Source organism: Nymphaea colorata, chromosome 1 (assembly GCF_008831285.2).
Source record: "Nymphaea colorata isolate Beijing-Zhang1983 chromosome 1, ASM883128v2, whole genome shotgun sequence".
Taxonomy (NCBI): domain Eukaryota; kingdom Viridiplantae; phylum Streptophyta; class Magnoliopsida; order Nymphaeales; family Nymphaeaceae; genus Nymphaea; species Nymphaea colorata.
In genome coordinates, this window is record NC_045138.2 from 11739088 (window position 1) to 11755088 (window position 16001).

The 16001-nt window shown below is 40.7% G+C and overlaps 2 protein-coding genes across 3 annotated transcripts in view; one reads left to right on the top strand and one right to left on the bottom strand.

The window, feature by feature from the left end:
• Positions 1-3868, bottom strand: part of LOC116260166 (DNA topoisomerase 6 subunit B) — a 68119-nt gene extending 64251 nt beyond the window's left edge. Inside the window, exons 1-5 of one of the 2 annotated variants that reach the window (XM_031638293.2) lie at positions 3607-3868; positions 3401-3526; positions 3119-3214; positions 2883-2935; positions 2603-2700 (exon numbers count right to left, since the gene is read on the bottom strand). In XM_031638293.2, the coding sequence (XP_031494153.1) occupies positions 2603-2700; positions 2883-2935; positions 3119-3206 (239 nt within the window). In that variant the 5' untranslated portion in view covers positions 3207-3214; positions 3401-3526; positions 3607-3868. Of the gene's footprint in view, positions 1-2602; positions 2701-2882; positions 2936-3118; positions 3215-3400; positions 3527-3606 lie in introns of those variants that run through there. The other variant, XM_031638300.2, reaches the window with a different exon arrangement.
• Positions 3869-10649: 6781 nt separating this feature from the next.
• On the top strand, positions 10650-14256 carry LOC116256194 (FT-interacting protein 3-like). Its single transcript, XM_031632479.2, is given in 3 exon segments — positions 10650-10943; positions 11623-13772; positions 13775-14256. Coding segments are annotated over 2 exon segments (2328 nt in total). The 5' UTR covers positions 10650-10943; positions 11623-11689; the 3' UTR covers positions 14020-14256.
• The last annotated feature ends 1745 nt before the right edge of the window (positions 14257-16001 follow it).

Consider the following 16001-nt stretch of genomic DNA (forward strand, 5'->3'; position numbering starts at 1 on the left):
ATATCGTATAGTCACAAACATCATTTTCGAATTTTAAATGACGACGTTTTTTTCAAGTATAATATGGTGAGCTTGAAAAAGCGGGAAAACAAGTTTTTTTTTAATTTAAAAAAAAATAAAAATTAGAGAAAAATAAAATAAATGATAAACTAATAAGACAACATAAAAAACTAAGTAGATAAGCAACAATGAAAAAAAGGAAAAAACGTGTTTTTCGCGTTTTTTTGTTTTGACATTATTTCAAAAAAAGCATCTTACTGTTTTTTAGATTTGGCTTATTTTTCGCGTTTTTAACACATTGATTAAAAAAAATGTGTTTTTTATGACTGTGATATATATATATATATATATATATAACGAAAACAAGTGCACAAAAAATAATGTAAATAATATGATGTTTTGAGACACAGCACCAAAACAAAAAAAAAAAAAAAAAAAAAAACACACCTTTGAGCTTTTTAAGAGAAAAGGTTAACTGTTTTCAATTTTTATCAATGTTATTGTAAGAAAAATAGTACAAAACTCAATTTTTCATATTTGTTTTTACTATTTTCTGTATTTTCACTTTTTCGATTCCCAAAGTTTACATAGGAAAAAAACCTTCAAATTAAAACTCCAAACTTCCAAAGAAATGTCATAAAAACTCAAGGATGATATCAATAATAATGACATATACATTGTGTTTGTGTTTGTTTTTGTGTGTGTGTGTGTGACTGCCTCTGTGTGCATGTGTGTGTGTGTGTGTGTGTGTGGGGGGGGGGGGGGGGGGGGGGGGGGGGTAACGCACCTAGGTAGTCATATTCACACCACCCAAAAAATGAAATGTTGTCACGTAGACGAGGCACTCAATTCATAAGCATTTTTTAGCATGTTGTAGTGCATGGTCTCTTCGAAGTCACAGCCAAAGTTGCACAAGTTTATATTTGTCAGCCCTGCCTCACTAACTTGCTTCACTAAGATTAAAGATGTAGAATAGCTTTGAGAATACAACTACATGTATCTGTGTGGGGGCATTTGATTGCATAGGATTCCACTATAGAAGTGGAATATAAATTGAAAATTTTTGAAAAACTGCATGATCCATCAAATGCTGGGAAAAAATGAATGATGACATTTTAGACGAAGAACTAGGATTCTTTTCCCATAATGAATGTCACACACTAAGGAGTGGGACTTCTTTTCCAGGTAAAAAACGCAGAGATCTTGACCTAGAGAGTCACCTCGCTCAGCAGCTCGGCAACACAAACAAACTCACCTGGAACTCCTCAGTGAATGTAGATGCGTTTGGCAACCACCTCACCCTCTTTGGCAAGCACCAACTCGACCCTTTCATCAACCTCCACCACTCCATGTGGATGGTTGATATCTTAACCACCCTGATGTCAAAGATATCTGGCCGAGGCCGGTCAGATATCTGCAAAAGGTTGCAAAAGCTCTTGGTGACACAGAGGATGATCCTCTTGCCCTTCTTCTTCAAATGGATGTTCGTCATAATGGTGTTACCCATCCAAGTCCAACGAATCCTCTTGGTGGGGATCTTCACCGACTGTAGGGTTGGCTCCTAGAAAACTCAAGTATACAATGGATGCCCCCTACAAGGGCATTCTCGTAGTTCATTGGGTCGATGGAGAGGAGCTTCATCACTGTCATATCCGCCTTGTAGGGAACTTCGACGTAGATGTCTGTGAAGGTTCCTTCCCTATCTATGCATAACCTAAACTTCCCATACTTTGCAACCTCCATCTCTTCAATTCCAAACTTCAACTCTTAATGTTCACTCGATCAATTGTCAAGCAAACAACATACTTTGCTATTTAGCAAATGATCAATGCCCAAACAAACAACTTCTTGTCCACACTTTCTCAACCTTTCAAAGCCCATTGCAACAAGCAGGGACTCTTCCTTCTCTAATAAAGCCTTTTCAACAGTTCTACTTCTACCATCAAATGATGCACAAGAGAGGAAGAGGGAGCACATAAATGGCAGAAAATTAAATGGGCTTTTTTTTTTCTTTTTTTTTTCTTCCCTTTTTCCCCAAAGGTTGGAAGTAGAAGGTGCAAATAGAAGTTGTCAATATCCAAGTTCAAGTTTATGAATCACTCAAGTTATAACCATCCAATTTCTTGCATGTCAAAGATTCTTAATGCATTGTACAAGCTTGCAAAACTCAAAGAGACATAGGAGCATGCTAGGCAATGTTCTTTCTTTTTTCCACCATTCGACTGTCTTATGATCGAACACCAGAATAAGGTCTGTGGTGTTATTATTCCAAACATTCAAACAAGGGGTGAATTTGGAAAGAGAAAAAAAAATATTCATCCACCTTAATCCAAGAAAACAATCATAGAATTCAATTCCCATATTAATTTTTGGAGTCATCAAACACTACCTATGTTTCCCTTTTTTACTAACGTCCCAAGTTGGATCCCAATCAGTTTTCTTTGGAACTCAAAAGTCAGGAAATTCATGTGATTCTCCTACATGTTCTTCAATTTAATTTACCAATCAGCAATTATACGCATACAAGTACACACCACTTAACGTGTAAATAACAATCCAGTTTCCCATATACAAATAAAAGTGACAGATGAAACAAACTTACATGGTTATTTCAATATCTGGCAGCTCAGAAATAGACTCTGCTGAATCAAGTGCATTTTCGACCAGCTCACGTACCGTTGTATACAGAGACTTCCCTGGCTGCAATTGATCATTCAACAACCTGAATAAAACTCATTTCTCCATCTTGCATCAAAAGGTGTTGGCATTCGTCCATAACTTATCCAGAAAAAGGACAGAACTTTACTCTAAGATGAACCAGAATACAACATTCCCAACTTAATCCTCATTTCTAAGTAACTTTGTTGATCCAAGGAGCTTACGTTATCGAAACCTGCGATGTTTTTGTTCTCCGCAAAGAACTCCGCCGGTGACTCTAAACCAAAAACATCGAAAGCAAGAAATTAAGTTGGAACAACCAAAAGCCCGGAAGTTATTTCTACGGGTAATAAAGAACTAATGCAGCATAGGGGTAAAACTGCAGAAGAGTACCAGACAACTGGGGAAAAGCAAGACAAAAGCAAAAACAGGGAAATGGAGAGGACGGAAAGGTACATACTCTGCTTGAGAGTGGTTTCTTTGAGCCTGCCTTGCTTGGAGCCTTTTCGCTCCATCGGACTCACGCTGTGGCTTTCATCTAAGTCCATTAGAGCTCCTAGACAAAACGCAGTCCAACTGTGAGAGCGCTGTCAATGTTCAAACCAACCAAGGAGTATAATATTTGGGTGTGGACATGGATGGATATCTTTCTTAATTTCCGCATGAACGCAATGACCTTCATCAACTCAACCCGGAAATAAGGAGCTAAAAGCAGCCACGACAAAGGAAAGAGGACCCGCACCTGGAGATGACCTAGCTCGAGAGTCTCCCAGCAGGCTCCTTTCTTCGTCCCCTCCTTCTCTTCTTCTTCTTCTTCTTCTTCTTCTTCTTCTTCTTCTGTTATTTCTACTTTTCTTCCTCTCCTTACCTAGACGTCGGATTTCGGAGATGCTTTAGAGGGGGCGGCAACTTTTGAAAAAGCGACTCCAAAACACCCGTAAAACTTACACCCAAAATTGAAATTGGCGAGGGTAAAAAGTTTTCTCCTGCCCGTTAGTATCTCGACTCTGCTGAACTGTGCAGCCCGCACTTGACTTTGCTTCCACCCACCAAGTGCTGCTCCTCTGACGCGTTTCCGCTGGTGGTGTTCTGCTCGCTGCCTGGTTCTTCTCGCTGCCTAGTCCCTCTCACTGGGATCACACGGGTCAGCCACTTCTCCTCTTCTTCCTTCTCGAGGAGAGATTATATTAGAAGATCCTCCATCCGTCTCTTCTTCCTGTTTTAGTGTTTTTTTTTCTTCCTTTTTTAACATGGGAAGAGTATCGTTGCATCTTGTGGTTGTCTCTCTATTCTTCCCATTCTTCATCGGAACAATGTCTCTACTCACATGTTGTGAATGCTGATCATGGGGTTGTCAATTTGTGAATGCTGATCATGGGGTTGTCAATCTATGAATGCTCATCAATGGTTGTTCTAATTTTTTATCTTATTAATATGTGACAGGTTTATTTTTCCTGCAACAGGGTTAAGCAAATGCTGATCACAAGGTTTTGTAATGCATGTATTGTTATCTGAGATCATGATTGACCCAAAGGCAGATAATAGATTGTATATTCTATATGCATATTTGGATTGAAAAATTGGTTTTGAATGAAGGGGGTGGCCTCTTCTAAGTCCCTCTAGGTTCAATGGGCTTGGACTAGGGTCAGTCAGGTTGAGCTGGGCTTCAATCAGGTCCACTGAGTCGGGCTGGAGATGGGTTTTAGTAAGCTTGAGTCTGCTGAGCTAGGTTCAAGCCTAGATGGACCTAGATTCAATTGACATTGGAACAAGGTTTGTCTATGTTTGGCCAGTCTATGCCGACTTGGGTTTGATTGGGTGAGTCTGGGCTAAGTAAATTGGGCTTAATAGACCTGACCAGGTTTGCTTTAACTGAATCAAGTTAGATCAGGGTCAGGCTTTAGGGTTTGGCAACTAAGCTAATTCAACGCAACCTGATGTGGACCCACCGAATTCACCAACATGCCCCACAAGCCATTCCAAACTATGAAAATGTAGTGATATGGAGATTAAACCACATTCCAAACTATCATTGGACATGGCATTAAACTTATAAAAATGTTAAAATATAGAGATTAAACCGCATTTCAAACTGTCATTGGTCATTCATATATATATATATATATATATATATATATATATATATATATATAGGTTGAGAGTGAGTAGATCTAATTGTGATTAACCTATTCCCAACTTGATCGAGCTAAGTATGCATGATTGAGCCAAATTGAGTTTAGATATTAAAAATAGAGTGTGGCACACTAGTGATCTCCAAACATATGGAAACTAAATTAAACTGAATCTAGGGCAAATGAACTAGAGCTTAGCTAGAATTTAAGTGGTTATGGGTGTGATGAATCTTCCTTACGCTCAATATGAGTTAATTGCTTTTGGTCGAAAACGGGAGTGAGAGTGACCTAGTGCCTAGGTCGTAACTCTATGGAACTAACATTTGGAAGTTGTACTTCATGAACCATTAAAGTTAAGCTGAACGCAGTATGTAGAACTTCTTGCATGATAAGTTTAAGAAGTATATAAAAAATTGAGCTGAAAATTGTTATTTATAGGGAAGTGGATGATGGATCCCACAAGGCTAAATGAAGTTGAATCGAGCAAAAATGAGCTTACTTGAGCATATGTTAACCAAAAACGATACCCCTATGATTTAAATAGTCTAAAATAGACATGATTGTAGTTGCTATAGTCTTGGTTGATCAACTCTTAGGATTTCCATATGGTTCAGGGTTAAATGGCAAAGTTGACATAGTGTCGACTGGTAAACTAAGGTGTTTTTAAATTTTAGGTTAATGAAGCTCTAATTAGAGTGAAATGAGATAGTTTGACATTGTTCCTATGTGATGACACCAACACACATATACACTTGTTAAATGGTGTATAGTGGAGCTGTAATACAAAGTGAATTTTTTTGCACCTACATAATGGCATAGGGCTTAACATGTCCTATGAAATTAGTAAATAAGATACCAACATAATTTTCACAACTTGGCTACCTCCCACATTGGGTGTAGGCTTCTAACTTATGCTCTAGTGTCAAAAAGACTAGAAATCAAGACAATCAATCACTTAACAACCCCTTAGGGAACATAAGTTTTTCACGTGTGGGAACCCAAGGCCAAATGTTAAATTGACTCTAATACCAAATGTTACAACCCAAAAATGACTCAATCCCACACTGGGCTCAAGTACTGTCCGATGGATTCCAACCCACCCACTATTAGTTTTAGTTTTAGACCCAATAAAGTTAGGAACCGAACAACTAATCACTTAAAAGCCTCATTTATAAATTCTCAAAGTTCCTCACAATCATAGATACAAGACTAAGTTTTTCAATGAAGTATTACAATTTACCCTCTTTTAAGGCACACATGTCAACGTGTGTGGGACCTCAAGTCTGAATGTTGAATTGACTTTGATATCAAATGTCACAACCCACCTCACTCCTAGATTGGACTTGGTCTCCTACTCCGGCATATCCCAACTTGGCCCCTAGCAACTTCTACTTTAGACCCAAAAAAGTTAGAAATTATGACAAATAATCACTTAACATCCTCTTTTATAAGTTATTCAAGATTCTTCACAATCTTAGATATAAGACTTATCTTTTCAATGGTAAGCTACAACAATTAGTGCATGGCACTCCCTATCCTCAACAAATAAGTTGTTGTAGACTAAGAAGCATCACATGTCTATGAGTGCATAACAATGTGGTGCATTTTACAAAAACAACATCTTATCATAGAGTTAAAATGTTTTGCATTACTGCATATACTTATGTATATACATAATGATTACACCCGGAGCCTAAAATTATAGGCTCCAAGAAATGGTGTCAACCTCTATTTCTTTCATAATTTGTTTCGCAACTCTTGGACTTGCTGCATGATCAATGTGCAAATTTTCCTACCTGGTGAGGACATGGAAAGCAAATAATAGCAAATCGTCAAACAAACTATGAGTATCGCCTAAATTTTGAAGGCTTGTCGTTCATGTAATCCAAGATTATCATGACATATAACCAAATTATGAGCATGTGAGAATAAACTTTAGGAATACATGTTATTGAGGCATTGATGATTAGGTAGTTCTAAGGCAATATCATAGAAAACAAGCACATATGTTTTGGAATAATAAGTGGATGCTTGACCATTAAATCTACAAGTCTTGCTATGGTAAGGATGTATGCTGTCAGTATACAATGTATGTTCTAAAACAACAACAAACAATATAAAGCACAGGACAGTTAGAGTGAACAAATGCATACAACCACACACATTCCTGAGCCACGAGAGGTAATACACCCATGAGGGTATATAGGACCGACTGTTGTGCAGCATAGGAAGGCACCAGGATGAAAGTGGTATGGGGCAACTCTGGCCATAAGTCCATAACAATGTGGCTGAAATGCCAGGCAATTTTTTTATGCTTGTCACAATCAACTAACTAATGATTGAACTAAGCCATATTCATTTCTTACAATTCTAGAAGTCAGGGCCTTTTTGTTAACTGGACAGCGTCTAATGCATTTTTGCATTGAAGGCACTTTTAAAAATATATTTTTATTGTAAGAATAGTTGTAACATGTACCAATAATAGAATAACCAAACTCAAGTATAGTAGTGAATATGGGTTGATCCACTAAGGAACATGGTTTAATAATTTGATTTGATGATAATTGCTTGTACATAATTGCTGATGTATGAAAACTGAATGATGAATTGATGATGTGTTCTTGGTATGATGTTTATGGAATATGAGAATGATATGATATGGTTCCATGGGATGCATGACATATATGTTGTTTACATACAAAATTTTACATCATACAAGATCGTTAGTTGGGAAAACTTGTAATCGCTTCCATTAGATTACATGAGAATCCATGAAAAATGGGACTCGGCCCATCCGTCAATGTGTGACCATTCCTTGCACTCTTACAAGGGTAATCTAATCAATTACTAGACCTCATGATTTAATGTCCAATGATTGAGTATCATCCATTTCATAAATGCACCACAGCAAACATGCGCTGGATTAGGAAAAGTTCCGGTTTTCAAATCTATTTGGATCTTTAGAATTTAGGGCTTATGAACTGGGAACACTCAAAGAGAGACATAGTTCATGAGCATTGTTCACCATAGACCCATGCAGAAATGAGCCTAGGTCATCATGATCAACACAACTAGGCTATACACGATTAGGATGTGGTCAATAAGGGTTTAGGGACTTAGGTTGTGGCCCTAGAGATCCAAATTTTAATCAAGTTTATTTCATTGGAGATTCATATTGAGGTTCATGATGATCTAGCTAGAAATCCAACAACTTATATTAGTGATCTAGTTAGTGATCCAAAGTTAAAAGTTTGAGTTCAAATCAAGGGATAGTTCTAAAGGCTCCAATGATCTAGCTCACATCAGTGGTTTAAAAAGTTCCAGTAATCCCATCTCTATTCAAAATGAGATCCAATTTCAAATATATGAAAAAATGATCCAGGTCAAAATAAAAATCAGGACCTACTGTCATCTAGGGTTTATGAGATCCATATCTTGAGACTTGAGATCCCAAGTTTTTGGAGATCTATTACACTTTGTAATCCAAACTTGAAATTCAAACATTGTGTTCTAGATTTCATATTGAAATTCGAAATATAGTATTCATATCCAATGTCATCATGCAAAGGCTGAGTATAAACAAGGTGCTCATATGCTAGGGCTGCTGTCTCAAGGCATGACACTAGTCCTGCTTGACTTAGCTTCTCTGCAAGTCGTACTGAGTATGTGACATATGTCATAGTGTTGACTTAAAACTTAGTGCAACGCATGTATAGTATTAAAGACTTGCTTTGAAAGAAACTATATGATTTTATCATATGTGCATGCAAGTCTTTAATACATCTATGTATGTAGAGCTAGCTTAAAAATGATTTAATTGAAATTCTCAGAGATATCGCACTCTCTCTTAGACAACCCAAATCCTTTGACCATGGTTGTACCTAAAAACAATTTGAGCCTGAATCCACCAAGTCGTGGGCACCGGTGCATGCAGCTGGGAGCCAACTGGTTGTTTAATGGTGTTGGCTAAGTTGTCCAAATTCAATTAGGAATGGCCCAGGGGCCAACCCAAGCTAAGAGTGCACCTCGCCCATATAGTCTTCAGTGCAATGATGGAACGAAGCTTGAGTTTTCCACAGTCAATGACTTAACCCACATGCAAATTCACAAGTTTAAGCAAATGAGCAATGTTACAAAGTGATCGGCTTAACACTGCTCTGCCCATGTGGCGGCCACATGGGCTGAACCCACTTCTCATTGCATTCATGAGTTATTTGTCATTAGATGTTTAATATATAGTTAGAAATAAATGGATGGAGGGAATAACCCGGCCCCTATTATGCAAGCCTAAAATATGATATTCATGTACATCGTTTGATTAATAGTGATGCTACAGTGAGAATTACTTGTATTCTCATTCTCAGATTTGATGATGCGATACTTTGTTGCCCTGTCTTTTTTTAAGGAGCTCTTGTTGTTAGGCCTGAGCACCGGGCCAGGCCAGGCAGTCGTTGGGTACCTGGCCCCGAGTACGCTCGCCAACTTGGTTGGCCAGGTATCGTCGGGCCTGGCCCGGCCCGGCCCGGCCGACACAATAATAGGCCAGTTTCCAGTACCAAACCCGGTTCGTCGGGTGCCTAGTCGGCTCAACGATTTTGATTCTTTTGAACTTTCCAGTGAAAGATTGAAGAACTGTGCCGTTGCCGTTGCCGCTGCCCGCCACCCGTCGGCCTCTACAACCATCACCGAACCTGCTGGCTGCTGGTGCTGCCTGTTCCTCTCCATTCCTCATTTTGTGCCGCTTGAGTTTTAACAGTTTGACTTTGGAAGGCTGAAGCTGCTACCGTCACCGTCGCCCCTGACTTTTGAGTCCCTTCCACTTCCACTTGCTGTTTCAGTCGCTGTTGCTAACACCTGCTCTGCTCCTCTCCTCTCACCTAATTGAAAAAATATATATTAAAAAAATTTAATTACGTAATGTATTTTTATGTTCGAGTTTAGTTTGGTCTTACTCGAATAAATTTGTTAGACTGTTACATGGCGCCCAGGCCCGACCCAGCTTGTTTAACTATTTGTAAACGGGCCGAGCTGAGTACTTATCAGCAAAAACTTTTCTGGCCTGGCATGGCCGGACCGGCCAACGCCCAGACCCACTTGCTGCGTATTTATAGTCTACATTTTGGTTTTGAGGGTTTTATTATATGTGTGAGTATATACTATTTTGCTATGCATATAAGTCAGTTTATTTTATACTATGGAATGGTTCATTAGAAGAATTTACAATGCCCAATCTACACGCTCACTTAATTAGAGTAGAGCACATTATTTGCTTATGACAAGTCAAACCATGCGCCAATATGCAAATAGTTATTGTATTACATTGTAAGGTAGATCGTGCCATACGCTAATTACTTATAAACAAAATTTATCATACATGTATGTATGTATACCTCCACTGCACTTGTGGTTTGGATGGTATTTGCTTATAATAGCGTCATCACATCAAACTCCTAAACTCTGGCCACGCTTCCAATCGTCTACCAGGTGAATGTAGAGTAGAATTTGTTTATCTTGTGTCTAGAATAAACAAACATTTTGATTGTCAATTTCCTTTTGAGTGGCAAGAGAAATGTTCACACTTGATCTAAAACAGTGATTCATGGTCCAATGTTCCTTGAAATGTCACATGTTATTGTGATGTGAAGTTTTGAATCTAAGTTTTCAATGCCATGAGTGGAGAAGAAGAGAGAGAGACTCAAAAACATGAGTTCGATACGCCCTATTTTCGTTTTCCCAAATACCGAACCGGGTCGTACCTGCTGATACTATATCGAAACCGCATCTAAACATGAACCGGGTCCCCTCTGGAATCATCATTGTCTCTTTAAAAAGGCCTGCAAGGGAAAGTAGCGAGGGAAGAGACTGTGAGACTGTACGGTTTTTCTCTCGCTTTCTCTCTCGCTTCCTCTGGTTTGAAAGTACGGACTCTGAGCGTCTTTAATGGCTTAGGGTTTTGTTCAAAGAGGAGCTGTTTTTCCTTTTTTCCTTTTTTTTCTTGTGCTCCTCTTTTTGAGAGTTGCAAGTTCTCGGAAAATCTAGTCACTCGGCCATTCGGAGCAGGTTCGGGATCGCGATCTACGGCTGGGAACCCGGAATGGACGGAAGATGAACGGATAAGGTTTTGAGATTCGAGCGTCGCTCGCCTGGGGCTTCGTATCCTTTTTGGATATTCGGGATCGTTGGTTAAAAAAAAAAAGGATTTGAAATAGTGGGTGAAATTCCTGAAACGTCGGCATTTTGAATTTTTTTTCGCCTTCTTCCCTTTCCCTTGGCCTTTGATCTTAGGGTTTGTCGTCATGATTTTGAATTTGGCCGCAGCCTTTTCTTCTTTTCCTTGTCTGTAACTCCACAATCGAAAAGCAGAAGCGAAGGGAAGGATTGTAAAATCGCTCCATAAATTTGGGCCGTCGTAGTCTAACCAGTCCCCAGATTAGGCTCTCCGCTGCGGGAGATTGCTGGCTTTGAACAGGTTCTCCTCAAAAACGCATTTTGGGGCACATTTCCCTTTTTCCCCCTCTTTTTCTTGAGAGCGATCGGTTAAATATGTTCCCTCAGATGTTATTCCTGCAATGCAGCTTCATCCATCATAGAAAAATGCCGACTTTTCCGTGACCCCTGAAGCCTAAGGGCTCTTTTTCCTGCTGCCTGTTTTACTTCCATTCCTCCACTCTTTTGGAAAGTAAATCTCTTCAGCGTAGGCTTCTAGTTTGCACATTTCCGTGGAATGCGGTCTCTCAGAAAGACAGATTTTCTCTTCGCCGGGCAGAACTAGGTCTTCTCGTTTGCTTTCTTCTGAACCTAGTTTGTCTGTTACCTTGACACTTTCATAAAGCGTAAACCAGGATTGCTTCGTTGTCTTCTACTTCTTGGGTGCCTGGTGTTGTTCTCTGTAAGGCGAAATGCAGCGCCCTATTCCCATGGAGGACTTCGCTCTCAAGGAGACGTCACCACACCTTGGCGGCGGGGGTGTCGGCGGTGACAAACTCACGAGCACCTATGACCTAGTGGAGCAGATGCAGTACCTTTACGTCCGCGTCGTCAAGGCGAAGGATCTTCCTGCCAAGGACGTCACCGGGAGCTTGGACCCCTATGTCGAAGTGAAGCTTGGCAATTACAAGGGGACGACCCGCCATTTTGAGAAGAAGACTAACCCTGAGTGGAACCAAGTCTTCGCCTTCTCCAAGGATCGGGTGCAATCCAACCTGCTCGAATGTGTCGTCAAGGATAAGGATCTGGTGAAGGATGATTTCGTGGGCAGAGTGGTCTTCGACCTCAACGAGGTCCCCAAGCGTGTTCCGCCCGACAGCCCTTTGGCCCCTCAGTGGTACAGGCTCGAGGATCGCAAGGGCGAGAAGTCAAAGGGTGAGCTCATGCTGGCTGTGTGGATGGGTACCCAGGCAGATGAGGCATTTCCAGAAGCGTGGCACTCTGATGCGGCCGCTGTTCCCGGCGACGGCCTAGCAAACATCCGATCGAAGGTATACCTCTCACCTAAGCTTTGGTATGTTAGAGTCAATGTAATCGAAGCTCAGGACTTACAGATTAGCGACAAGGGTAGGTATCCGGAAGTTTATGTTAAGGCAATGATAGGCAACCAGCTTTTGAGGACTAGAGTGTCTCCAAGTAGGAATGCTAATCCTCTCTGGAATGAAGATCTGATGTTTGTTGCGGCGGAGCCCTTTGAGGAACACTTGGTACTGAGTGTGGAGGACAGGGTGGCGCCTGGAAAGGATGAGGTATTGGGGAAGACTGTCATCCCCTTGCAGAGTGTAGACAGGAGATTGGACTCTAAGGCTGTGAACACCAAGTGGTACAATCTTGAGAAGCATGTGGTTGTGGAGAACGGTGGCGAGCAGAAGAAGAAGGAGGTCAAGTTTGCTAGCAGGATTCACCTGAGGATCTGCTTGGATGGTGGGTACCATGTTTTGGATGAGTCTACACACTATAGCAGTGATCTGAGACCGACTGCCAAACAATTGTGGAAGCCTGCGATTGGGGTCCTGGAATTGGGTATCTTGAATGCACAGGGTTTGCTGCCGATGAAGACAAAGGATGGGAGGGGGACAACAGATGCTTACTGTGTTGCCAAGTATGGGCAGAAGTGGGTTAGGACCAGGACAATCATCGACAGTTTTACACCAAGATGGAACGAGCAGTATACTTGGGAGGTGTTTGATCCTTGCACTGTGATTACTGTGGGAGTTTTTGATAATTGTCATCTTCTAGGGGAGAAAGCTTCTGGAAACAAAGATTCAAGGATTGGGAAGGTGAGGATACGCCTCTCGACCTTGGAGACAGATCGTGTTTACACGCATAATTATCCTCTGCTTGTCCTGCATTCTTCTGGGGTGAAGAAGATGGGCGAAGTTCATCTGGCGGTTCGCTTTACATGTTCTTCATTGCTCAATATGTTACACATCTACTCGCAGCCTCTGCTGCCAAAGATGCATTACCTTCATCCCCTTTCCGTTACTCAGCTAGATACTCTTAGGCACCAAGCTACTCAGATTGTATCCATGAGGCTGAGCAGAGCTGAACCACCTTTAAGGAAAGAGGTGGTGGAGTATATGTTGGATGTCGATTCTCATATGTGGAGCATGAGGAGGAGCAGGGCTAATTTCTTGAGGATAATGAATGTCCTGAGTGGATTGATAGCAGTAAGCAAATGGTTTGATCAGATATGCAATTGGAAGAACCCGTTGACAACCATTCTGGTTCACGTGTTATTCCTGATCCTGGTTCTGTATCCTGAGTTGATTCTGCCGACGATATTTCTCTACATGTTCCTGATTGGTATATGGCACTTCAGGTGGCGGCCGAGGCAACCGCCTCATATGGATGCTCGATTGTCTCATGCAGAAGCTGTTCACCCTGATGAACTGGATGAGGAATTTGACACCTTCCCAACCTCTCGTCCAAATGATATAGTGAGGCTAAGGTATGATCGCCTGAGGAGTGTCGCAGGGAGGATCCAGACTGTGGTCGGGACTTGGCGACCCAAGGTGAGAGGCTGCAGTCCCTGTTGAGCTGGAGGGATCCACGGGCAACTGCCCTGTTTGTGACTTTCTGCTTCATTGCCGCTATTGTTCTTTATGTTACCCCGTTCAGGGTGATGGCCATCATCGTTGGATTTTACCTGTTGAGGCATCCCAGGTTCAGGCACAAGCTCCCTTCCGTCCCTCTCAACTTCTTCAGGAGGTTGCCTGCGAAGACCGATTGCATGATATGAAAAAGCCATCCATGGTGTAGAAGGCAATCGTTTAACGTCCATGTGTCCTCTACATGTCGTTATGGGATATGCTTGGCTCACCAGTGTGCTTGCCGATGGTTGCAGCATCCTTGCAAACTTCCTGTTTTCTCGATGGCAAATGGTTTCTTAGTATGTGATGTATAATTTTGAATTGGTACGTTTCGTTGTCTAAGTTCGTGTTAAACATTTGAAATTTCTAATTCCTCCGTTTGCTTCCGGAATGGTCTTCTTCTTGTTCCTTTTTTTTCGTAATAGGTTGCTTGTGACACCTAGGGAGGGTCTTTCTTTATATGCATGTGTATATACATACTTGAGGGGACGATATTCTCTATTTTATGTATGTGTAACACTCGGGGTTAGCATTGAATGATGCGAGAGAAAGATAGTTGTGAGCGCATGTGAAGATTTTGTATATTGTGTGTACGGGTGCTTGTTTGTGTATGGATGATGAAACATTTTAATGGGCCCTACAACTGCGATCTTGAAAGAAAGTCTGTGTGAGCAAGCGGATAAATTGCTTAGATGCTGTCGATGCACCAAAACACAAGGTTCTTGCATTTGTGGTCTTTCTATCGAGAACTGTGGTGGATTTGTGGAGATTCTTTGTGTTAGGTTTCAGGTCGAACTTTGTATTTTCGATGTTGCACATTCTCCATGCCAAAGTCACCTCAGAGATTGGACTTTTATTTACTTAATTTTTTTTTTCATGACTGTGTTGACTGGCTTTATTCTTGGTCATTGGATTTCCTAAGATGGTCAACCCTGTGTTTGCATTGGCGGCATCTAGAAACTTGTGTTTTGGGATGACTATCTGGTTAGTTGGATTTTCCCAGATGAATTATGCAATGTTGGCGTCTTGTTGGTTTATTTGAAAGTCTGCAGCATTCATATCCTTTGTACATTTCGGAGGCGTTTGACAAAAAAACATTGTATGTTTGAAACACATCTTGTTTGACCACTATGTTCTTATTAGGAACCATTAAATGGCTATGAATGATTGAATGTTATGCTTAAATCTAACCCAATCTAGTAACGGATCTAATCACATTATGCTGTTTGAACTTTGAAACAAGAGAAAAATGTTCATGAAACATGTATTTTAGGAATATATGTTCCAAGCACATGATATTCTTACTAAAAGTTATCTGAAGTCCTCCAATGAAGGCTTTAGGGGAGGCCCATGTAACTGGTGAATTGATCGACCATCTGTATTCACCATCTCCACTACTTCCACAGCTAGGTTGCAGTGATTTGAGATTATGATCTGCAATAATCAAACACAACCATATAGAACTTACCACTTCTTTTCAAATGATTTCTCCATTCTATGGGCCCACTTACCAAACGAATAGTCTGCTGCCCTACAATCCTATGGTTTAGTATGAACCACATAAACTCCTAAGACTGTGCTATGAGAAAATAGCCAATCCCCTTTAGCACCAACCCCCCACTTCTTTCGAGGACCACCGACTTCTGCTTATCCTTCGCTCCTCATTGATTGAACCATCGACACTGGGATGACCTTGCTATGAGAATGTCGGCGTTCATGCAAGAGATAATTCTAAAGCCTCAAAAAAATCGGCTAATTTTTTTTGTTTGCACTCGGATCCGGATAGGTGTTTATGGAATCGTTACATCCAGTGGATTTATTAAATGAGAGGGTGACCATTTTGTTCCGGCGAATACATAAATAATGTTTTTTTTTTTTTTTTTTTTTTAAAGGGTGTAGCACTGGCCAGATAGTCAAAACCCTGCCATCAGTTGGATTATTGCAGTTGTTATTTTTTTAGATTGCAAACAGTGATAACACTATTGTCAAGTTGATGTGGATAACTGTATGACCACTTAAATCCAAAAGCAGCTCTAAACCTTGGAAAAATGAGCGACTTTGCAATACTATATGTTCCCATGCCAGATTCAATGTCTTATGTCTCTATTCAGTGTCTTATGTCTCTATTCAG